Here is a 25,617-nt window from a genome sequence, read left to right on the forward strand (position 1 = left end):
GACGATTGCCATGGAACAATCATCCTCCATTTCGATGTTGATCAAACTCGAAGAGGCACTCACGAAAGAGTTATCGTGTCATCCATGCTTTGCGGTTGTGACGGTAACGTACCGGTATCCAGCCAGTACTGTGGAAGCAGTGGGGATTTTTTGATTTTCAAATGACAAATACGGGGCTTCCGTCCTTTCGCTCCCGTCCGTGTTGGCACACAAAAACACAGTGACACGCAGTTTTGTTTTTTGCCACCCTTACAGCTGTCTGCTTTGAATGCATGGGTCTTGGGCGGCAATATCTGGAAGAACAGTCCTGTTTCGTCGCCATTATATATGGCACTGTCAACCTAGTTGTCGAGGATCCAGAGCAGCATTTCCTCCACCCACTTTTGCTTTGGCTCCATGTCGAGCGAAGCTCCCCTGCTTGGTGATGGCTTTTTAAACAATGCCTTGCCTCTCTTTGAAGCGCTGTACCCAGCTGCCACATGGCTGGAAGCCAACATTGTTCATGAGTAGGGCAAATTGCTTTGCCTTTGTGGCCAGAACTGGCCCGGTGATGGGCAAGTTCATGACACAGTCACTGACAAACCACTCGTAGAGTTCTTCTTCCATCTCCTTATAGGCACCTTGTCGAATGCGTTTATGCCCATTGTATACTCAGCAGTTTTCTTTGTCAAACTCTCTGCTGTTTTTGCAATGAGTCAAACGCGGTGGAGAAACCACGTGGCCAGGGATGACTTCGATGCAACCAACAATGACGAGCATGAGCGACTTAATCTGTTGGTAGAACAGCGCAGAATGAGAGGTCAGTGAGCAATCTGGGAGCAGCGCTGCCAGCATAGTTGGCACAGCCCATTCATGTTTTGGAGAGTGGCGCAGCATAGAGCTTTGAGCGCAGCTCATACGTGTTCGGAGGAGTGAAAGGGCGACGGGAGAAAGGCACGTGAAGCTGGCAATGTGGAAAAGACTGGAAAACAAGTTCTATTTTATGAATGTGCGCAACCGCTGAGGTGGCAGGCGAGAGTGCAGCAGCTTGAATTTGTTTTTTCAGGATTTTGCATTCGATTTCAGAACGGACACCCAGCAGCTAGACTTCATCGTTACAACTGATAAGGCGGCACAGGGGCATTCTAGTAAGTGGGTTATTTCACCGTCGAAAATATATGAAAGTTGACGGTGCAGCAGCTTCTCGTTGTTATAACTGATATACTGTTAAAACTAGTATCATAAGTGGGTTCGACTGTATGCAATTTGTAATAAACCTAAGAATGCAGCACAAGCTCCACCTACTTAGCCGCATTACACCTGCCCTCTGTGCTCCCATGCTCAGAAACATAGTTCTCAAAAGATGCCGATATTGAAGGAAGTTCATACCGACCGTGACGTCATGCAAACAGGCCAACATCACAAAAAATTTAGATATTTTCTACATTTTTCTAGAAACGACATGGCAGCTCTGCACTGTCAAGTCTTGTAGCTGTAGGGGCAGGGTGTTGCAACTTCTTTTCCTGCCTCCCTCAACCTGTCCAAAATAAAATAAACTTCAAATGTTATCAGATGGCAGATCTATACAAATTTTGCAGCCTTTGATATCAATGAGCAAGGACATGCACCAAAAGCAGTTTCTTGTCAAATGCTGTGTGCAACACAGCGATTTCATGTTAAAATGAAAGACTGCAGCAAGCATGTAGTCATCACAATTTGCTTTATAATTGCCACATGAAAGAATGTGTGTCAATGTGAGCAGGAGAGCAGCTCTCCAGCGCTTGTATTCCGCCAATGAGAAAGAGAGGAGCAGCACTTCACACACTGCAAAGTGCAGCTGGGATGTTCATGTCAGGTGATGCCGGAACTGTGGACAAGTGAAAATGTCATAAACTACTTTATGTATTTCTCCATAAACTTCTTGTGAAACTCTGAACGCAGAGTGTCGTTGATGAAATGGCGTTCCTTGCTGCTCTCGAGATCCCCCTTGGCACAATTTTTGAACACGACATCGTCGTCCCATCGTCGCTTCACCTTAAACTCCGCCTTGCTCGAATTCAGCAGAGGGTTTCCACTTAGGATGTTCTCCATTCGAATCCTCTCCTCTTGAATCTTGCGTTCAGCTTCCTAAAACGATTAAGAAAACACCATACTTTGAGCATAAAGCTAAAAGTGCCTTAACTTATCAAAATTACATGTATATGTAGCTTCCTTAGCTATCCCAGACAGCTTAAAGATGACTAACTAGTTCACTTGGCCTTTTGAGTGCCGCATCATAGTGTACCTGAGAAAGCCCCATAGCAGATGCTCTGCAATTCTCTACTATAGTACATGCTTTGTGCTTTTCTCGAAATGCCCTGCTGATTGCACTGAGCACTTATCCGATGTCTAATTTCCTGGTACAGTAGAACCCCATTGATACGTTCAAGGGACCGCAGAAAAAAACCCCATAATAGCTGGGAAAACGCAACAGTCAGGAGGGGTGCAACTCGTAACAGCAATGTCAGAAGCAGCCCTGAATGTCTGCCGGTACAGTTATTAGAAATCTCAGTGCTCGTACTGTGACCAGGAACGCTGTGTAGAAGTGCACGCGTATGTTTAAAGGGGGTCATCAACAACTTTTTATTGAATTAGAGAAATGCATTTGAAGTTAAAATAGACTACTTCAGAAATGCTTCACTGCAAAAAGTACTACAATGTATTGAAAAGAGGAGTTATTGGCAATCAAAGCTAATGTATGATCCTGCTTGCTGTGTACCCATTCCTTCTTCGATGTCTTGCACTTCGAATGTTACGGCGGAGTAGGGTGTGTTAACAATGCTCCACCTACTGAATGTCGCTGAGGTGTGCAGTTCAAATTTGATTTTGGATGTCCACATAGATGCCACTATTTCAAATTTTGGCATTTACGATGTGCCAAACGTAGCCAAACTAGGGTGGCTAGAATTGGGAGGCGTGAAGAGCGTGAGACATTTCCCTTGCCCGCAAGTGCTGCCTTGTACGATCCCTCTGCTAGGTCAAGATAGAGCGCTGTGGTTGAGGGCGCGGGGACTGGTCAGCTGTTGATATACACCAGAGACGTTTGAGTAATCGAGCAAAGAAAGCAAGAAAGAGATTGACAGAACTGGAGTGATTACATTCATAGGTTCACATGTTTTTGCAAAGCTCCCTCATATTAGCATGCCTTAATTATTAAGGATGCCATCAAAAAAAAAAAAAAAAAAAAGAGCTATGTGATGGCGTTTTGTGCCTCAATGCAATTTGGGGTACAAATCACTGCCGGAAAGAAGTGTCCCTTTCCCATGCACCAGATATACTGAGGTGACGGAGCTTTATAGGAGAACTCCACTGTGCGTGCACTGCAGAAGAGGCTCTACAGCAAATTGAGGCTCAAAAGGAAGGTCTAGCTAAGGCTACAGTTTCCATGGAGACTGCAAAAGTGGCCGTGGAACATATGCTGACTACACAGAGCAATGCAGCAATGCTCACCTTGTGTATTATATTACAGGCAATGTGACAAGTGGATTCTCCCATATGCCTGCGATGTGCCAAGGGACAGACAGTGCTGCACTAGATTTTGTAGAGCTTCTGTCTTCTGTAGCCATCAGAGTCACTGTACAACTTTATTCACGCTGTCGCATGTTTAGCACAATGTGCATGCATTCAAAGATTGTAAGCAGCCTACGTACTAGAGGCAGTAGCGTCCCGCAACCTGGCCGCCAAGCATTGCACAGAACTAGCCTGATTAATTGTTAGATATTTTTTTTTTCATCAAAAAGATTATTTTCCTTATAAAGGGGCTCAACTAAGCAGCAAATGAAGGAAATATAAAGTAAAGAGGCTGAAGCTTTGTGTAGCTTAAAGGAGTCTTGAACCACCTCTCGGGCTTGGTGAAAACACACAATCCACAGATAGCCAGCGGATTTGTTGTGGCACCCCGCTGTGGTCACGGTATCTGCGCTCCATTGCAGAGCGCAGCTACATGCAACTGTAGTGCATATGCGCAGCATATGCTTTATGCATGACAACGCTCGAATGCACGCATATGCTCCAGTCTGGCTGTGCTAACGTGATACAGACCAGTTTTGTCCTGCACCAGCTTGGTCGACAGATAGTAGCCACATTCAACATGTGCATTTTGAAGCACTATCAATAGCTCAATACGAAGCGTAGTCTGTCAAGGCATCTAACAGAAGCGACCAAGAGTGAGCGCAGGCTACTAACTGTGCATGTTGTTTTTCCTTAAGTTTCATGTGGCTTGAGGCTAGTTGAGTGTCCAAACTAGTCCAAATCAGCGAGACCTGATGGCTACGACACCGATAAACAGGGTGCCCAAAGTTAAATTCCTAGAAGAGTATAGGCTTGGGCTGGTTGGTAAAACATGGTAACACTGGAAGTATAGCGTGCAGAAAAACGAAGCACAAAGACCAGACAGGATGAGTGCTCGTCCAGACTGGTCTTTGTGGTTTGTTTTTCTGCGCGCTATGCTTCCATTAAATTCCTACATGGGTGGCCGAGCGTGAGCAGACAATGGTTGGCTTCTTCCGGAATTATGTAATTCTTATAGAAATTCAAAAGCGGATTTCTGTTTACTTCAGCCTTTTCATTTAGCTGCATCAATAAATATTATAGTAGGTTATAGTAGGAAGAAGTGCACCTATTCAAACATCCATCTTCATTGGTGTCAGCTATTGGCCAATGGCAGCTGTGTATGAATCTGCTACATTACGAAACAAAGTGTCCAGAAAAGAGTGAGGAGCTGGCTTCTGTTGAAAAGAGAGCATTTGAGAAAAAGGTGACTTTGCAGTCCGCTTGCAAGCTCCATGTGCCACGCATGAGTGGATAATTTGGCATAGATGTTCACAGCGTGTATGATAACCATGAAATGTGTTTTTAAACCAAGCCTGAGGGGTGGCTCAGGACCCCTTAAAGGGACACATAAGATGTTCTGTGACTGTGGCCCCTTTCCATTCTTGATATGCTTCATCACATAACACAGCCTTATTATGGCAAGGCTGACTAAATACTGTATTTACTCGCATAATGATCGCACTTTTTTGTAAAAAAAAATTTGATGCGAATTCAGGGGTGTTATCATTACGCGGGTTAAATTTCTCACATAAAGAAACATTTTCTTTTTTCATCTTGCATTGGCTGCGGGATGACAAGCAGGCGGCTGCTGCTGTCAGTGCGAGACACCAAAAAAAAAATGGCAACCCGTGGAGCAAGCCGAACGCACCAAACGCGATTATTTTTCTTCTCATGAGTACATTACGCGCATTGAAACAGTTTCTTCCGTATCAGTAATGAATAATATCGTTAATACTGGCAAGTTTGTGACAATAACGTGGCCATGTCCACTTTGAGGGGACAGAAACAAAAATGGGCGCACTTTGCTGCCAGTGACATAGAAACACATGGCGGGCATGCTGCGGCAATTGCGGCATTTGTCTTCACTGCTATCCTAATACGGCACGTTTCCGCTAAGGGTGGGCGAATATCTTAGCGGCGTTACAAGCGTCGGCATATGAATAGGGCACACTTCTAACATATCAGTGTAAACATGGTCACTGTCGTTGCCGCTCGCGATTCGTTGCGTGCCCACGAGTGCAGACGAGAAGAATCGAAAGGTGCCCTTTATGTTGTTGTTGTTGACCAAAATCATTATGAAACCTACAAATAATGAAGCGAAGGAAAGTTTGGCTGTAGCTTTCTTTTTTTCATGGAAGTGCAGAAAGTGATGAAAGGAATGAAATGGGGCATCTGCTTAAGAATGTTGGGTGCGTACAAACCGCTTGGTATGTCTTCAAGAGTCGTTTGCGTAGCATTCGACAGATGGTAAGCGCGATCATCATTAGCTAGACTTGGCACACGACATATTGCTGTGACAAGATTAGGGTGCGATCATTACACGGGAAAGAAAAAAAAATTTATTTTGACGACAAAATTCAAGGGTGTGATTATTATACGAGTAAATACGGTAAAACAGGTGGCTATACAACGCAAATACGTAACACCCTTGCAGGCTCCAAAATAAATGTAGCCCTGCACTTGGTGGATTTGGTCCAGTGTGTGTGTTTCCCGGTAGGCTCTAACCGATGCACACTTTTTAGGGGGCTTCGCCATCTGCTCTGCGCATGTTTTCTCCAGACGCTTGTGCATCGCCTGGCTTGTGAAACTTCGGCTGCTTACTGCAAACTTCTGCGGCTTGTTGAAAGAACCAGTTGCTTGTTCCAATGTGCTGGTCACTTGTTGCAACATGCGAGAGCAAATTTCTCTCAACACCTCTCTCTCCAGCAAGTCAGCAAAGGGTCTGCTGTGGATTTCGATAGCTGGACAGTGGCCTACTATGCCAATACATGACAGAATTACTGCATACATATGCTTTGCAACATTGCTAACATGCAACCACACATGATCAGTAGTACATTGACATGCCTGCTGCAATCCAACCAAGTGAAGCAGCTGGGAAAGACAAGTGGATCCAGACTGCTGTTTCAAGTTTCTTGCTGCGTACAGTCACTGACCGATTTTCCAAAAATGATGGGAAGCCTTATACCTGGCCGAAACTCCACTACTACAATCATCAGTTTAGCCTGTGTGTTGTGGTTTCACGCTTGAGTGTCAATGTTTGTGAGTATTAACATATTGACGGCAAGCTTGCTGTGAAGGCTTGTCGCCAGCCACTTTGCCAGTTATTGGCTAATTTTTGTCACAGTCGTACTGCCAAGACAGCTATGTCTAAGTTTCTTTGTAGCTGCCATGTTTGGAGCATTTCGAGTGCGCATAATAACCAAAAATTTGACCATAAGAAGTTTTGGTTGTCGTTACACATTGGTTCCAGGAATAGGCGGTGGAGCCATGGAGAAGTCCGAATAATTGCGCAGGCCCAAAAAATCAGGCATCAGAAAAATCGGTTGGTAACTGTAGATAACATTTTTGCTACCAAAACATATATTCTGAGCCACGTGAGAACAAATATTTGCTATACTATAACAGATACCATGTCGGATCCTGCACATTCAGCTTCATTAGACAGAATATTCCATTGAAATAAAGCATGACCAATTAAGTGTTAGATTAACATTGTTGTGTCCTATAATTTGTTATATCTGTGTGCTATGTTGTATTAAGGTTTGACTGTAGGCCTCATTGGCCGACTTCTTAAATATTTAACTCAAAGAGCCACATGGTGAATCATAACGAGAGACTTGAAGCCTGCTGGGTATAACACATGTGCCTGCCTGATCAACTTCTGTGGCAAATCCAATGGTCATCACGATCTAATCACATCTTGACCATTAGATTATATAACATATTTACACGAATATAGCACACACTTTTTAGAAATATGTGTCCGAAAATTGCCAGCGTGTTAAAATCAGGCACGATACCAAAACCACATCTGCGGCATTCACGACTGCCTACTGTCAGAGCCATCAGACGCAGTGACATTGCCATCACGAGATGGTGGCAGAGCACGCTTTCTTGAAGGTTGCTGTGGGTCCATTTCATGGGCAACTACAACCCCTTTCAGAGGTATCAACACTTCCATTAGATTTTGCTTGACTCGGCACCGGATGTGTTGGCTCATATGGCCACCAGCATTTCTGGCACCGTGCTAAGTGTCAGAATGCTCTCAGCCGCATATTTCGACAAATCCTATGCTCAGTCACATAAAATCTTGTGAAAGTGATGGTAGTATCTCTAAAAGTGATTGCTCTAGAATACAGCCTTGTCTGCTTGGTATCTGTGAGCAATGAAGTGAAAATGGCGACGATGATGCGCAGCTTTCATTATGATAGCTCCCTTCAAAAAAAAAAAAATGTTTCCCTTCTGTGAAAGTTCTGTACGTCTCATTTGTTTTATGGACATACTATATATTTATTTTATAAATTGGGCGCATATTACATTCAGGTGCATATCATGTTTTGGTGCATGTCGCATTTAAGTGCATGTTATATTCAGGTGAATTTTTAATTTTTTGCCTTAGGCTAACGAAAATTGGGTGCACGTAAGATTTATGGATGCATTAGAATCATGCAAATATGGTAATTCGTCATTAGGTCTAAATTTGTGGCATCTTTTGCAAGCAATTTGCATGTGTCACTGTAGGCACAATGAATTTTCTACAGAGGCTGGTGCATTTTTGTGCAGTCACCAGCACCCACCTGAGCAAATGTGCAACAAAAGCCTTGGGGGACTCATTTCATAAGGCACATTGTGAGGCAGTTTAAGGCATATGCACCATGTGGTAGTCTACCTTGACGCCAGCGTCACCATTATCTGAGAAGCGCTAGAGAGGCAACCTTCCTTGTAGCTCGGCTGTCTGTGTGAGTTATGCATATGGATGTAGCAGGCAGCAATACTATATTTGAACCGTGGTGTGAATGATGACTGGTTGGCAGCCTATGCATGGGGTACCTGAGACTGACATCCACAGCTCTACGTTTCTCCCGAGTTGTGCAATAAGCACACCAACCAAGGCATTGCTGCGTGATCTGTGTGGTCCTCACAGTGCATTGCGGTGGCTTCAGAATGATGTGCTACGTCTTTTCGCATACAGAATGTCCCGTGTACAGTTCACTCCTCACCAGACTAAATTAATCACCGTCTTCTGTTTAAGGCTCACTGGCCTTCGAATTTTCTATGGCTCACTTCAAAACTTGTAGGTCACCTATCTGTGTCCATGGCTGTGTAATAATACAATTGGTTCTTCCTTCAAAGTGCTCCTAGTCCGTTCTCACAACCACGCAAGGTGGCAGTATGGTCATGAGAGACCCAGCTGTGGAATTTGTGCATTGACAGTTTCTTCTTTATATGACGGTAAAGAACAACTCTTGGCACAGTCTAGTAGGTGCACGTTATCTGAAAGTTTCCAATGTACTGCCAATACCCCAAGTAGAGTCTACTGGCACAGCAATCATGTCGCTTTGCTCTGTGACAAACGACTGTCATCAAATCCTGCATGCATGCCCTGTAAGATCCCTTTAATGTACAATCTGTCACCAAACATGCAACCTACTGTACATCAGAGGTACAGCTGCCTGCCTGCATTATCATCAAGGTTGAAGCCAACTCTTACTGCTTGCAATTGCTGATGAATGCACCGTCAACATGCAGAAGCTAACACTTTGAGAGCATGCGCTCCTAAAAGATTTCTAAGGAGAGGCCTGCATCGTTTTGTAGTGATGACTTAGGGTGAAGCTGCGGTGAATACCTGATCTCATGCACAAAAGAAATTTAAAATAAGTTGCCTGTACACATAGAGATGGTTTAGCTGACTGATGGAGCTTAATGTCTCGAAGTCATACAGGGCCTATGAGAGAAACCGCAGTGAAGCGCTCAGGACTAACTGTGACTGCCTGGGGTTCTTTATTGAGCACCCAAAGCTCAGCAAAAGGGCATTTTTTTGCATTCTGCCCCCACTGATATGTGACCTCCATGGCTGGGAGTTAAACTCACGATGCTGTGTGCAGCAGCAGAACCCCATGCCAACTGAGTCACTGTAGCGGGTTTGCTTTTATAAGGCCTAGTTTAACAAACACTATTTGCCCCGCTACCAAATCTGGCACTTTGGCAGCAAACAAATCAAACTCATGACCGTGTAGTCACCCGTGCGGTACCCTGTAGTCACACCAAGAGTGGCAGATTAAATTGGAGTTTAACTGTCGGAAAGGACAACCCACCCTCTTTGCTTCTTCTTGTGCACGTTCCTTCTTAATTCTGTTCAGTTCTGCCATCAGCTCAGCGGTGTCGTCTTCATCACTGTCATCAGAGTCTTCATCCTGCATACAGAATCTTCCATTAAAGCTTAAGACAGGTTAAGAACATTGAAGTGTGAAATATTTCTGCAACATTTCTTTTAATCCAATATATTTGCAAGTAACTAAATGTAAAAAAAAATTGTGGCTAGCACTGAAATTGTAAGCTTTGGAAGTTGTGAGCGGTTACAACAGACAGTCACTGCACAATGCAATTAAGAAATTGAAGGCTTTAAGAAGGTTTTCAGCATGTATTACTTAGTTTGTTTGTTTCATAGTCAAATAAAAATGTGGTGTTTTAAATATTCAAATATACTAGTCTGTTGTCATACATAAGCTGCAAATAAATTCAGCATTACGTAAAACTGAGTTTAAACCTTGACATGTGGTCATCAAGCACTACTCTTCAACAAAGTATGAAATGCATATACTTATGGCATTACTTATAATATGCCAGCCACTTGTCACACAACGGTAGCTTGCAACTAGCCTGCGTGCATTTTCAGACAGCAAAAAATCAAGGCAGCAGCATCATATGCAAAAAAAATTAAATAATTGAGACTACACTATATTGGACATTGATGAACCAGTTTCATCCATGTAGTTTTCATCAAATATATACCTCTATAGAGCCCTTTCAGCTGCCACACAGTGCACAAAGGCCTCCAATGGCAGAAATGTCCTAAAAGGCATGTAAAGCAGACGACACTCTGGATTTAAAAGTGCTGTGTGTGCAGCATGGTTAGCGTCTTCTGCCACACCTTTAAAAAGATTGCATTTCATAATTAAATTTGCTACTAATTAAGAATGCCACTTTCCATACGTTTGATTACATACAAGAAAAACATGTGTGAATGAGACAGTGAATATAATAATAATACTTTAATAATAATACTTTATTGATGACTTGAGAATTACAGTGGAAGAAATCGGGCCTGCCAAAGCCACAGTGGGCTTGAACGGCAGTGCCTGGCAGACAGCGACAGAGCCATCAGAAACACATTAGACAACAGTGAGAAAAAAAAAAAAAACACAAATGACAGGCTTCCCATCACGCATTAAAGTGTCTAAGAGCCTTTCTAAGACCATATTTCGTTTTCACATCTTGTATGCTTTGAGGGAGTAAATTAAACATTGCTGGGACATAATAGTTACGGAGTCTTCGACCATATCTCGTTTTACAGCGGGGTGTAACGTAAGGATTCTTTGGTCTCAGGGAACGAACAGGCACATAAGGAATTTTATACTGACTTATCCAAAAATGCTTTAAGACAACAGTTTCTAGCAGCAAAGAATTGAAATCAGGTAAGGACAAAGTTTGAATGTCAATACTACATTCAGAGTGCAATTAAGAATCGAAGCAAAATCAAATTTACATCTATTCTAGCGACTTGCAGCACCATCTCTGACACAGCTGATCGCAGGGGACTGGGGGACGCTAGTCTTGTTTTTACACGCTAAGAGCAGGGATGCAGCAGTTATCATTCTACTCTTTTACTACACTGGCGCACAATACGATATGAGTGACGTTACACGGGGGGCTTGTCTTCGTGATGAGAGTCCCATCATTGAATGTATAATTAGCATACCATGTGTTAAATTTGATGGTGAATACTTTGGAACCCAAGCGCTCCAGAAGAATCAAACAAAATGAAGTTGGCTTCGAATACAATTGTCTTCAAGTTTCTAATACATATAAGCATATGTACCGTAGCTGTGAAATTAAAAACGTAATCAACACATTTTCTTAAATTACGTATTTCTTCACTCTTCTTGTTCATGAAACTTGTGTGAGCAGAAGTGCATAAAGCACCTGTGCAGGCAACATTGGTGAAGCTAGCATAGTGTTTTTATTAAATAACTGATAATTTGACTTCGAAGGCACATTATTTAATGGCGTCGAACACTCATTAACCTGGTGATACGTGGGGATTAAACGGTTAATTCGAACAACCCTTACAGAGAAGCAGGCATGAAGAGCTGCCATGTGCAATGCAATAGCAGCCCCAGTCTCTAAAGAAATATGCCTCGCAACAGTGATTGCTTGTAAGGATATTTTTTTCACCTGCTCCTTTTTGCACTGTATGAGCTTGGAACACAGAGTGGACAGCAGGTGCGGCAAGACTTCGTGCAAGGTGTGTTGCGTGACAGGTGCCGCGAAAATTGTTGGAGGGGAGAAAGAAATAAAGTTGCTTCAATAGCAACCTGTTGCACCAACAATAAGCTAGCCAACAACACTGCGATGGGCAAACAGCTTGCCTTCCAGCTGGCTGATGATAAGATGGCTGGGAGGTGTGCTCGGTTGTGCATAGTGCTATTGCTCACATAAAGGTCATGGCATGTGTCACGCCGACATAATTGCCGCACTGCAAAGAACATTGCGAGACACTTGCTTTTCTGGAGTGCTGCATGCAGGTTCTTACAACAGCACTGTGTCATTAACACATGTTGAGGAAAATATCAGCTTCTTTGCAGACTTTATTAAATAATACAAACAAAGGTAGCAGATTTCCTCGCAGTATAAACAAACATTGGAGCAACAAATTTTCGTTAGCTACTTTCTTCATAAGTTCCATAACATTAATATGAGTTTGACATTTTTTAGTCACATGAAATCCTGATTATTGAGATGCTAAAGTACTAACCTCGTCTAAGGAGTCATCAGCATCAAGATTTGATGCAGGCGCCTGTTCCAGTCTTGGCCTCTTTGATGGCTCTATAGAACAAAAGAGATGAACACGTGCACATTCACTTAACACAAATAGTCTGGTCAATTATGAAATTACACACATTTGTATCAGTAAGATAAGGGAAATTCCTTCCACAATTACACACATTGCACTAGTGGTGCAAGTGTCTATATGCTCTCCCAAATGCAGGCTTTGAAAATAAGGAACAAAGCCTTTTCATTTGAAAAACACCGTTAACAACCACCGAAGTCGTATGTGTCCTGCAAAACGGTCATTAGATGCACTGGGCTTGGTGACCTACTTCACGAAAGGCAACTGTCTCGCCTGAAGTCCTCATTACACCATAGGAGCCTGGCAGACATCCCAATTCACAATGCTATATATTCAAACCAATGTAAAAGAACGAGTTTCAATAGTATGAAAATATCAATACAGTGACTTTGTAAGTATGTCATACTGCAAAGCATGTTTACTTATAACTTGTCTGCCAGGCTATTATAGCTGCATGGTGGGAAAATGCTGCAATTTTGGACGAAAAAAGGTTATACACACATCAGCACTGGCGTGTGTCTATTCTTTTTTCGTTTGTGTACAGTTGTGCTGTTTTTTCCACAATACATCATTATTAACTCACCCAAATGTCAGCTCTAATGAAAGCCATTATAGTTGTTGCTTCCAACAATACCTGGGGGATATTATGCAAGTATCTACCTAGTGCAAGTGGACATATCAGTTTCGTCTGCTGCTTAAATTATGATTAGCTGGGCTGAGGTTCAGGTCAGCAGGAAACAGGCACCCCCAACCAATTCAACACTTCAGCAGCAGATGAAATAGACATGTTCGCTAGGTGGTCACTCGCAGAGTACTTCTGCTGGCGAACACTGAGATCCATCTCGCCATGCTTATCCTAGCAAAGCTGAGCTGCACAATGTACCTGCTGTCACAGTTTACGTCAACACACACACACACCAATTGCAGTTAAGTAAAGCATGGTGAAAACTGCTTTGCCTCGATATTTCACAAACGTAGAGGGTGAAACTATTTTGTGAAAAATACTAATATATCCGGTTCTCCTGACATCTATTCAGGTTTTCGTTTTCGCCAAGTATACGTTATATGCTGTAGTTACAAGCAAGCACACGCTGTGCACATAGGCTATGCACAACTTCATTACGAAGGGTCAGGTGCATTTGTTTAGGCAAGATACTGAAAGTGTGCCGGTGTCATTTCACTAGACAACAGTGAGCAAGGCAGCCTGCCCAGCCTACTCACCCCTGATTATCTTCTTGCCGTCTCTTTCGTAGAGCGCAGCACGCTCGCGTTCCTCCAGCTCGCGGCGGAAGTCCTTCGCCTTGAGCTCCTCGCTGGTGCCCTGACCAGGTTGCCTGTTCAAAAGAACGCACAGACCGGGTAAGCCTGACAGTTCAGAAAGATGTGTGCAGGCGCTCACACCATAAGTTTTACCCACCTGTACTTTAGCTTGTTGTGTCCCGGGAGATCCCTGCTCGAGTACTGTTTTGACAAGGCCCCTAAGTCTTTCTCATTCCGGCCGCCCCCACCCCGGGCCGGCTCAAAGGTGGGCCTTGCAGCTGTAGTCATCTAATAACAAAGAGACATAGTAAAAAAAAAAAAAACGTGCGACAGGTTTGGATCACTCCAAGCAGTCGCGGTTTACGCTGGCCACTAACGCCAAAGATCACATCCGCGCCGCATTCAAACGCTTCACCTAATAAAAACCATTCCAGGTGTTACGCTGACATAGAAACGTGAAGAATCAGTAAAAACATACAGCGAATTAAAAGAAAAATCCGAGTTTACCTTGGATCAAAAGATCCTTTCACGCGACGACTACCGTGCGACGACAACACGCTTGATGATTACCGCGATTGCGCTTCTGAAGAAAACATTACTCTGTCATGGACACCAGATTTCGTTGTTTCTTAGCCAAAATGAGCGTATAAATAAGTAAAGGTTTACGCCGTTGTCGCTTATGAGAACTTTAGGTTAATTGGTTAGTCAGAAAAATAAAAAAATAGCTTGAAATAAATTGCTTTGTAATTAAGAAAATGAGACCGCCGTAAGTGCAGTGAAGATGTGTTTCGTGTTCAATGCAAACGCTTTCCAATACTTCGCAAATAAGTGAGAAATTTAAATATAAAATCACCCTTTCGTATAGCACAATGTCTTTCTTTATTGCTATTGTTCTTGGTTCTCCCTTTCAGTCCATAGAAGTGATAAGAAGTCGCTTTTTGTTCCGAGAATAAAGCGTTCTAAAATTTTGTAAACAACGAACGTAGGGCCGAATTCACGCGTTTGCCAGTATTTGTGTCCTTCGGAAACTAGCAAACAAAATAGGTTAAAACGAAGGCTATCTGATGTTTCTTGAAAACGTTGCTGGGTTTGGTTGAGCGTATCAAGTGGCGCGGCTGATAAGGACATCCTGGTTGCAAAGCGACCTTTATCGCCGGAGCCGAAGTGACAGCGAATATCGTCTGGTATGAGGGAGACTGAATACTCGACAGACAGAGAGCTTTTTTTATCGCTGCGGAGGAGGTTACTATTTAGAAGTGTCGATTTCGCTGCTCTGCAGATTAGCGTATCGCAAATGATCACGGCGCGTCGCTTGTGCGCAGGCAAGTTCGCGTCCTCTTGATCCGTTCAGAGCTCTACACACATAGCGGGTAAGTTGCTGTGTCGCCATTTATTAAGTTTATTTGGATTTTTTTTTTGCTTGTCGCTTACCATTACACTGGGCTTTGCAAGCAGAAACTCTTTACTACGGCAACGAATAGGCGTTCCCTCGAGCAACTACCACAAAACTTGCGATCATACCGCAGCGGGATTTCGAAAATTGGCTTGTGATTTGCTTTAAATTTTTACCACCTCATACTGTCATATCATTTACTGTACCACGTAAACATGCAGGGCGGGGTACCAGTGCTTACACAATTTGCACGTATTTAAATTGTCTTTATCACTCAGAAAGCACAGGCTTCTCACCGACGTTACAGTTGTGACGACGAGTAGTTATTCAAGTACAGAACGCAGCATTCGGTGGCAGCTTTATTAAAACATAGACGGTGTTTTGGCCAAGTTCCAGCGCAAGTGTTCCATGAAATTTACAGATAGTGACGATGAAAACCTTCATTATTAAACCCCGCGCATCTGTTAGTTACCGAGCTACTAAAGAAGGGGAAAAAAGGTAACAAAACTGAATCGACCATCGAAGCTTCTGTCCCTTTAGCAGCAATATCAACGTTGTTTCTTATGTCGCCTTAGCGCCTGTACACGTACTCATGTTAAACAAAAAATGATATATGAAATTTTTTTTCTTTTTGATTTTTTCCCTATACGCTTCTGCATGCTGCAAAAGGAAGACATTCTACGACCACATGTGTTTTTAACACGGGAGGAAGCTCGATCACAGAGCCCTTTTTAAACTGTGTCATTTATGAAGATATTCTAACAAACTACTATGTGGGCCATTTTGTGCAAATTTGTGGGCCATTTGCCGGATAATGCCGCACCGCGGTGTATAACGTCATGTGCTTGTAGCTTTCGTGTCGTTCTTCAGAGTGGGCATGTTTCATTTTTCTGTACTACTTTTTAATTTCTCCCTCCGATTCTTCTCTTACTGTCATTTTTCTGTGTGCCTTCTCGACCTGTACAGCTGGCAGGCGTTGTGGTGCCCTTCCTCGTGGTAGCACTTGCGAGCCGGCTCCTTGCTCTGTTCTCTCCGTGATCGTTTTATTTTTTATTATTTTAGCAAGAAGCTAATACAGCACCACTAGTGAAATTGAAAATTATCGCAATGAAAAAAAAAAACGTAATTTTCACGAGCCGTTTCTCGGCCACTGACGAGTAAAGTCGTCATGACAACACATGCCCGGAAATCTCCAGTTCCTGTGGCACGTAAAGGGTTAAGAAGTGCAATTCATCAAGACTGAGAGTTGGGCGAGTTGGTGTGGTTCCATCATAACGAAAAAGTGCGACCGTGTTTGTCGTTTCTCTTTTCTCGTCTACGCCTTTTTCGCGCACTTTTTCGTTAAGAAGAGTCAAGAAGCTCGGGTTGGCAACCATGTCGGCTGTGCCTTTTAACCAGCACATCGTTGGTTACGTAACGCAAAGCTATTTAGAAGATACGTGGTAACGAAAGCACAAAGCGGAGCATCAAGCAGTGGCAGCAGGCTTCAGTTTACGCAACAGTACTCCACATGATGGAACCGAGATGCAGTAGTCGGCGTTGTATACAGCAGCGAAGTGGTTACACGTGCCCCGAAGGGGTGGCGTTCTGTGGTTAGACTATAATGTACATATTTATTTTGTTTATTATGTATCTATTTGTTTGTTTTATGAGAAGAAACGCCTGATCAGCACCAGCACTATGATCATCTGTGTACCGTGCGGTACATGTGATAGTGATAGTTGGCATAGCGATGTTGCAGTGTTGAAGTAGCAGTCGTGGCGTCGCAGTAGGCAGTCGCCGCATAGCGATGTCGTAGGCCGTTGTAGTCGTAGCTACTCTGTGATAATCGTCATCATCCACGCAGGCCACGTGCATTTAGTACCACATGCAGGCCTTGTATCATATATTTCTGTTTCATTTCCTCGAACCATGACACTATTTTTGTCTTTTGACGTTAAGTGATGATGACGACCATTATCGATGAGCTACGTTTACAACCATCTATAGGTACGACAACAGCATACGGCGCTTGCCTACAGCAACGCATCGACTACTGCTGCAACAATGCGACATCCAAACACCGCTAGAAACATCACTAGAAAAAAGAAAAAAAAAGTATTCATTTGCACCACTGCAGTGCACTTATTTACGATGGTGATGATGAGCACTATTACGCATTACGCAAATGCGTAAATTCTGTGCTGTATTATTATCGCGAAGTCGGACAGCGTTTAGCGAGATAAAAGGAAAGCGTGTGACTGGTCTTTCGAAACTATTTTTACTGCATGTATCTTTTGATACAGGCTTTATACACGTTGATAAGTGTTTTTCCGAGCGTGAAAGAAGCCCGCGAATGAACGCAAAATTTCCGCGTGACTGGCCGCGAAGATGACTATACTGTGCTGTTGAGTGCACTCGTACGCGTTGCACAGGAACAGGCCTGTGCAACGCATACGTCTGGTGAATATGATGATGTGCAACGCGTATGGTATGGTGAATATGATAATGAGGGCTGCTCAGGCCAGTGGAGCCCTCATTATCATCATATTCACCATACCACCACACTATCTATCTATTCTATCTCTGTCGTTCCCCCCATATGGTTCCCCCGAACCTCTCCCCAGCGTGGAGCAGCAGGCTAGAGGCATTTCACTCAAGCCGACCTCTCCTGCAGCTTTTTGCCATTAAAAATTATATATATATATGCGTGCATTCGCGTCTTACACGCTCGGAAAAACGCTTTTATGTAGCTACATAAAGCTGTATCGGGAGTTTTTCATGTTGTTATGCAATATTCTCCTAGACACATTTCATCTAATTATAATATTTGAGACGTTAATTAATTAATTAAGACTAAATATGTAATTGGGCGGAATGCAAAAGAGTAGTCTGAGTATCTCCAAGCGACGGCAAACAACATCACCTTGGTTCTTTCCAGCTACGTGGCATTTGCGTATTTTTAAATCCTGGTGCATGATAGTTGGATCGGCATATTGAAGAATATGCCAATCCAACGCACATGTTGGAATCCATGCGGAACGAAGCTATAGAGAAGCGGTGTCACGCAGCGATGTCATGGTCACTGAAGCGATATATGATAAGAATGAGCAACGAAGCCTCTGCATATACACGTCTGCAGCTTTAGATATATGAACACACATTATATGTGTGCGTTCTATGCCGCGATTTATTGCTCTAATACGCAGAACAGATGTGCACTCACTGGCACTAATTTGTGGTATATAAGAATACAACTTGGAGCTTCGGGTAGCTCCCAAGGAATGTGGTATACGCCAAATGTACGCAGTAAACCCAAGAATATCAAAGCCGTTGAATATCACGCACTTTTTTAATGAGATATCTGTGTGTTTTAGAGGTTCCTGTGTAGGGAGGTTAACAAAAGACTTACCCGGTTAGCTACCCTACACTTGGGGAGTGCGAGCCGGGAAGAATGGATTAGAAGGAAAGAACAGAAAAATAATAGGGTCGGTCATTCGCCGAGTCAGTCGTAGAGGAATGTCCGTTCTCGCAAGCGTTCGCATAGTCCAGATAGCCTTCAATAAGTGCAGAAGCGCTTTTGTAGCCTTTTGCATGCAAGAATGCATAGGCCATGGCCCTGCAGGATGATGTTTGTTGACGGAAGAATAGTGGTAAGGCGTATATGCACAGAGAAGAACGACACATGTGTTATTACGTTTAAAGGCTGCGTACCCTTTGTGCCAACGTGTATCATACCATTCTTGAGGATTGCCCAAATAATGGCCGCATATATACCCCATGGTTCATATCTAATGGGCCAAGAATGTGTCGCCCAAATCAAAGAAGCCTCTGCATATATACGTCTGCAGCTTTAGATATATGAACCCACATTATATGGGCACGTTTTATGCCGTGATTTATTGTACTAATACGCAGAACAGATCTGCACTCACTAGCACTAATTTGTGGTATATAAGAATACAACTTGGAGCTTCGGGTAGCAGATACACAGCTGCCAAGGAATGGGGTATAGGCCAAATGTACGTGGTAAACCTAAGAATATCAAAGCCGTTGAATATCATGCACATTTAAAATAAGATGTGTGTGTTTTAGAGGTTCCTGTGAGCCGACATTATACGTATATGTTTCATGTCATGATTTGATACCTTAATATGCGCAGTACACAAGTGTTCTCGCTGTCACTATCATGAGGGTCAGTTTCGCGCTACAAAGCTGGTTTGCCGCGTCCTACACGTTGGACCAGCACAAGGAACCCGAAACCTCGGACAGTAATCGAAAAAAGCATCACTTCAAAATCGGATATAGTCACTCGAGCGCTCTGGTTGCAACAATTGAAGCAAGGTGTGAGAGCGGGCCAGTTGCTATTCCATGATGATGTAACTATAGCGCAAGGGGGGTCACACAACACAAGGCGACAAGGACAAGCGCTGGCTTCCAGATGGCGTTTATTACAAAAATGGATGAATAAATTACCTCGCGCACTTAATCACAATCAGATATAAATGTGCAAGTTAACCTGAGGACCGAAAATTAATAGGAGCGCGCCAAGTCCTAAGGCGGGCCCCCGCGTACAAGCCTCAAGTAAGCAAATTCTTTATCAGTCAATGCTATAGACGGTTTACTAACGCAGTTGCCTCCTGCAGTAGCCGCTGCCTCAATGATAAGTCTTGTGTTTTCACGTACTGACATACCTTTTTTTAAAACCTGAAATAATTCGATGTTATACATTTCTTACAAGCGATATAAACTTTTTATAAACAAATTTATGGGTGGTAGAGTTGAAAACCTGGAACATTTGATATGCTGTGACCTATATGTCGTCAAAAAGTTATTGACATTTTTTTTAAGATAATAAATGACAAACAAAAAATCTTATACGAAAGCAATATTGAGTTTATATGGCTACAGCTTAAACTACATTCAGTGTCATAAACTGCGTAACCAAATGAGGCATAAGAAGGTGGACAAATAACGAACAGCTGAGCATGGAATATATACTAATTTCGCTGATATTGGATATGTTGGACATGTGTAACCGGCCTGCTTCGCCTTCCACACTAGCATTGACCATGACAAAAGGGTCGCATAGAAAGAAATACTGATGGTGCTAGAAGAACAAATTGGGCAGCTTTAAAGTGTTTAAAAAATATACGTCGTCCCGTATTTTTTTTTCTTAGAAAATACGCAAAATGTAAGAAAAAAGAAAAATGTGTCTTTATGCTATGATTATCATTAAACAATAGGCGTGATGGCGACAAGTCAAGGTGAACAGGTTTGGTCGATGGGCATGTATCCTCTGGGGAAACATATTTTCTTTAGGCTTAACCGTCGACAATTATGCACGTGACTGACGCTTGTCGTTCAGAGACCTTTGCAAGTCGAACACTTCATCTGTTTTTCCTAGAAATCGCGCTGCCGGCACGCTGCCAACGATATCGCATATATCGCATGGAGAAGTCGCAGCAGCGCCAGTGTAAGTGTTTCTCAGCAGGATAAGCTCGTCCGCTCCTGCGCTTGTTTCCACAAATAGGCAACCCTTTCGACAGGTGCCACGAGACACTCCTGTAGCTGTGCTTTTGTCCCCGTACTTCTGTGCTTCTGTCCTTCGCAGTAGTTGGTCTGCTCAGTCATGCGAGGCCCTCTTCGAACGCGCGTCGCTCAATAAGGAAGCTACAATTGACTGGTTTTGTTGTCGGAGAAGACAAAAATTCTGGGGTATTACGAGCCAGAACCGCGGTACGATTATCAGGCATGCTGTAATGGAGAACTAGGGATCAATTTTCCCCCACCTGGGTTTCTTTAGCGTAGGTGAGAAGAGAGCATCGAGCACCTATTGTGCACCTGCCCTCGCTACGACTTATAACGCCTCTCTCTGCGGAAAACCTTAAACCGACTGAACTCGAGACCGTTCTCTGAGTCAAATATACTCGGACCGTGACCACATACATCCCTGCCACAAAAAGCGATTCGTGCACTAGTACACTACTTGAAGTGCACCGGCTTAAGACACCGCTTATGGCGTCCCTGTGCATCCTCCCACGAGCACTCGGGCTCACTCTCTCCCTTCTCACCCCTTTTTATTCCCTTGACCCCAGTCTGGGGCCGCTAACCGGGCGCTCGTCTGGTTGACCTTCATGCCTTTCCTGTCCTTGCTCTCTCTCTCTATCTCTCTATCATCTAAACATGGGTAAACGAGCGTTCTTGCATTTCGCGCTCTATATCAAAATGCTGCTGCTGCGGCCCGGATCAAACCGGCGGCCTCGAGCTCAGCAACGCAACGCCATAACTACAAGCCACCCCGGTGGTTTGGCGAGAACACAGCGCATTCACAGGATCACTAAAGGAAAGGAAGATAAAAAAGACTCTTCAGCTCCTGGGCACCTCAAGCAGTTCCGTTGATAGCTTTAACCCTCATCTTCCTCGTGGTATTATGCAACTTATCAGCTGAGAAAAAAAAATCTTACAATTTCGAGTGTTTGTGGCCTCGCTAGCACATTTCAGAGCACCCCTGGGACCAACTGTGTTAAATTACTGATGTGATAAACATGAGAACTTACGCAGGCAATCGTTGTTGTCATTTCACTTCGGCCCCTCTGAACTGCTCCGTGCATTATGTTTTTTTTTTACAGCGAAGCTGTTAAGGGCTACTTTCCCCATTATCGTGTCCGCGTGTAGAAAAAAATCCCGAAGATAGTGCGATACCTGGCCGACCCGTGGCGGAAGCGAAGCAGGCGCTAAAACCTCCCCATACGTGAGCCGATCCCAAAGATAGCGCAATGCAGGGCCGACCCGCGGTGGAGGTGCACTTCGCCATTAAGGGGCTCACATACAGAGCTTCGCTGGTCATCCTTCTTCACAGAGAGGAAGTGCACTAAATGTTTTCGTCTTGGTCGCACAATGCAGTGCATGAAAATGTGTGTTTTTTTAAATAAAGTGTATAGTGGTTTGTGTGCCCTTCTTTGCTTACAGCTTGAAATGGCTGGCCTCAGAATTGTACTAATCATAACAAGCCTTTAGGCTTGAGCCCCTCCCTTCATTTCCATCTCTTGTGTTGTCGACATTCAACAGACGCCACAGACATCCTTGCCCGCTCCTATTATATTAATCTTCTCTGGCTGCCTATCTTGACCCGATCTTGCAGGGTTGCCATGTTTGGCTACTCTGTGCCAAATTGTCTACTTTTATTGCGATAGCAATTATACGGATACTCCAAACGCAGCTCTGTTGTCGCTGTCACTGTGATGTTCCGTATAAAGTCCAAGGGCGATAACATCATCCCCGCGCGCCGTATGTTGTATGTGCGAGTGAAAACGTGGTAGGATGAGCCGACGATGGCGCGCAACGGAGGAAAACGATGAGTAAGCGTGCCGTCTTCCGTTGCGCGCAAGGCACGGGAGGGGGAGCAGAGGGGGAGGGGGTGTTCTACTCCGGCGGCTGCTGCGTATGGCGCGGCAGTGAAAGGTCTCGCGGGTTCTATCTCGAAAGCGATCTGCGTTGGGGACTGGTGCTGACAGCTTCGTGTGCGCTGTGTTTTCGCCGTTTAGTTGGCGTTGAAGCGAGAAGCAGCACGAAGGTCACTTCGCTCGCTGCTACTGCCGCGCTTCCTCACTCCAGCGCTTTGACAACGAGTTTCCGCGGTCGTCGAGTGAGATGTGCTCATGGTTACTTGTGCGCGCGTGGCACCATGTTTGTTAATTTAGTTAGTAAGCGAATGTTTACAGTTTATACGACCGATAAAACTATTACCTTACTTCGTATACCTGTCTACTAATTTGCTATCGCAATCAACGGAAAAGTTTTTGGCACTTAATCTCACCCCCATTGCTCTCTGCGCATGGGCCGCGTTGCTATAGCGACAGAGGCGCGAGGTCTGCGGCGCAAGGGAGGAGAGCGGCGAGATCGTCTGTTTCGCGCGCCGTCAGCCAAACCTGGCACCGCATCGAAAAGAATAACAGTAATAGCCTTTCCGACACCTGGAATCGAACCCGGGCCTCCAGGGTGAGAGCCAGGTATCCTAGCCGGAGACAATTTCGAATGTTTCGTAGACCCCTCAGATAGGTAACAGCGCCTTAGCATATAACGCGGAGCATGAGATCGAAGGTGAGATCAAATGCAAAAAAAAAAGAAAGAAAAGAAAGAAAATACGCGCTCACCGCAATCAGTGCTTCGCTTCTGGGCGAAACTGCCACTTTTTTCTTTTAGACATCTGAGCTACAGGAATTCTGACGCATCTTTACTACTTCGCTAATTATTGACTCCTTAATTGAGGTATATCAACAGCATGCATCGCAAACTACTGCCAGTAATACTGCGGGTTGCATAAGTAGCCATGTATTTGCACTGTAAGGATACCATGCGTTAACCTTATACAAATTATTTATATGTTTAATGCAACGTTATATATGTGGCACATCCACACTCGAGTCAGCAACAGAAGTGATTTTTTTTTTTTACTACTGCTGATGGCAGGAATTGTGGGTGTTGCGGTGGTCATTTGGTCTGAACGTGTTGTTGGCTGTTTATCTTGTTTGTAATTTTGGCTGGCTACTTTCAGGGATGTTTGTGGCTATGCTTGAAGCTTGGGGCCTGGCAGGCTGCTCAGTTATTTCGGTTGCCTCGATTACGTTTGTCTAGGTACTGTTAATATACCCGTGTGATTCAGCCTATACGTATGGAACCTTTCTGAGGATAAATGTTTCCGAGAACGGCTGGAAGGGCCTTTCCTCTTGTTACTTTGATCGTTGTCTGGAACTAAGAGCCTCCTCGTACTTTCGCCCCGTATACCGACTCGTAAACGGGTGTTCCTGGGGACCATCCTGGGATAGTTCAATGCGCTCGGAGTTAGGATACTCTACTCCCAAATGGTTTTACTCTCTAAAGTGTGCTGGTTTATCCCAAGTCTGTAGAATTTTTTCACAGATGACAGTGAGCTCAGACTACATCTGCGATGGAGAAGCAGTAATTGGGAACTGTGTAATAATTCTGATCGCCAAGCTCGCGCTAAAATATCTGACACTATAGTTCTGCAACAATACCTATTAAAGTTTTTTTTGTGCACCTTTATTGTCGTCATGCAGCCGCAGCTGTATTCACGTTTGCTTGCTGTAAAAAAAGTCCATAAAAAAGAAAACACTTCAGTGTTTGAATCATCGATTTCATTTGTAGTGCATGAGAACGACGCGATGCACAAGGCAGGGCAACCGGATACTTGCTTGTGTTTACTCTCGTCACCGCGCGCCCTCTAAACTTCGTCCTCGCCAGTGCTTAGGTGATCCTTGTCGTCACCAGCACTGGGGCAACACCACAGCGATCCCGTCTCAAAAGACGGAGTCGGACCATCAGACGTGCTTGCACGACGTTGGCAAGAGAGTCGTTGGGAATGCAACACCTTTAGCTGTTCCTGGGACCGAGTTGAAAAGGCCTAAATGTGGTTTGCAGTGGTAGGTTCCAAGAAAGCGGGTTTCAGACGGTCGATGGGAACGTCTGTGTCACGGCAATTGATTAATAACTTAAAGGTTCTTCCGCTGCGTGGAAACAGGAGGTGCGGACCAGCGTAAGGCGCATCAAGCGCACTGCGAGCAGAGTCATCACAGAGAGAGACGTGTTCGGCGGAGGAATGACAGTTTGTGCTGTTGTGCTCGCGTAAAGGCGGCACGGATCCCGATGAAGATTTGGGCTAAATCGCCTATACGTATGCGGAGCGGGAATAGTCAGACGTGCCGGTAAAACGCTTACAGACGATTTCGGGTTGCAGGCGGAGAGCTGTGCCGCAGAGACCTCCCTATACGAGATGTGCCTGCGAGTTGAGCAAGCACACATCCGACATCTTCATTGACAGCAGTTCGTAATACCATGGAGAACAGTTGGTGGAGGGGTGGCCCATTGTTCCTGCCATAGGCGCAGTTTTGAGCTGGTGGCGAAACTTATCAACAACAGCGTTGGATTGAGGATGGTATACGCCATCGTCCTTATGTGTTACCTGCCAAAAAGATGCGTCCGCTGTCGGAAGAGGGCTGCCTCGAGTTGTTCGCAGTCGGTCGCAATTTCAGCCTGAACTCGGAAGCGCACGATCCATGGTAGAAACAAGTGTGGCTGCAATAGTCTCTGATGCTCTAATTTCCGTGACAGGGGCGGCTTCTGGACGACGCAAATGCGCTAGTTTATGGCTTGCAATCCCCCAAAATAACGAATTGACCTTCTTCGAAAAAGTGACGTAAGTGTTTCACGGTAAGTCACGAGCAACTGTCTACCAAAAGCGTTGTATCGCTACTCAGTTATTGAAAGTTTTCTAGAGAAGAACCCAAGTGGTCTCCCCTGGCGATTAATCAGCTGTCGAAGCGCTCCTCCGACTTCACAAGCCGAAACATCAACAATGACGCTCGTTGGAGCATCGTGCTCCGGGTGAACTAAAAGGGAGGCTGCGGACAGTTGCTCTATTGTGGTGACGAAGGTGGTGACGGCAGAATAATATCAGTTCAGGCAAGTTGCTACAAATGGT

At 44.3% G+C, this 25,617-nt stretch overlaps 2 protein-coding genes across 3 annotated transcripts in view; one reads left to right on the top strand and one right to left on the bottom strand.

Moving 5' to 3' along the window:
* Positions 1 to 1,682: 1,682 nt before the first annotated feature.
* Positions 1,683 to 14,352, bottom strand: c12.1 (spliceosome-associated protein CWC15). Its single transcript, XM_075681221.1, has 6 exons — positions 14,252 to 14,352; positions 13,902 to 14,032; positions 13,706 to 13,818; positions 12,389 to 12,459; positions 9,669 to 9,767; positions 1,683 to 2,106 (listed from the first exon to the last, which is right to left on the bottom strand). The coding sequence occupies exons 2-6, from the start codon at positions 14,030 to 14,032 to the stop codon at positions 1,873 to 1,875; spliced, it is 648 nt and encodes a 215-aa protein (XP_075537336.1). The 5' UTR covers positions 14,252 to 14,352; the 3' UTR covers positions 1,683 to 1,872.
* Positions 14,353 to 14,873: 521 nt separating this feature from the next.
* Positions 14,874 to 25,617, top strand: part of LOC142572247 (2-acylglycerol O-acyltransferase 2-A-like) — a 25,497-nt gene continuing 14,753 nt past the window's right edge. The window contains exon 1 of one of the 2 annotated variants that reach the window (XM_075681219.1): positions 14,874 to 15,114. The gene's annotated coding sequence lies outside the window, so the exon portion shown is untranslated. Of the gene's footprint in view, positions 15,115 to 20,575; positions 20,593 to 25,617 lie in introns of those variants that run through there. The other variant, XM_075681220.1, reaches the window with a different exon arrangement.

Source organism: Dermacentor variabilis, chromosome 2, assembly GCF_050947875.1.
Source record: "Dermacentor variabilis isolate Ectoservices chromosome 2, ASM5094787v1, whole genome shotgun sequence".
NCBI lineage: Eukaryota > Metazoa > Arthropoda > Arachnida > Ixodida > Ixodidae > Dermacentor > Dermacentor variabilis.

Coding starts and splice junctions, on each gene's coding strand:
- c12.1 (XM_075681221.1), bottom strand. CDS start 14,032: ATGACTACAGCTGCAAGGCCCACCTTTGAGCCGGCCCGGGGTGGGGGC. Junction 13,819..13,901: donor CACAACAAGCTAAAGTACAG/GTGGGTAAAACT, acceptor TCTTTTGAACAG/GCAACCTGGTCAGGGCACCA. Junction 12,460..13,705: donor CGGCAAGAAGATAATCAGGG/GTGAGTAGGCTG, acceptor TTTGTTCTATAG/AGCCATCAAAGAGGCCAAGA.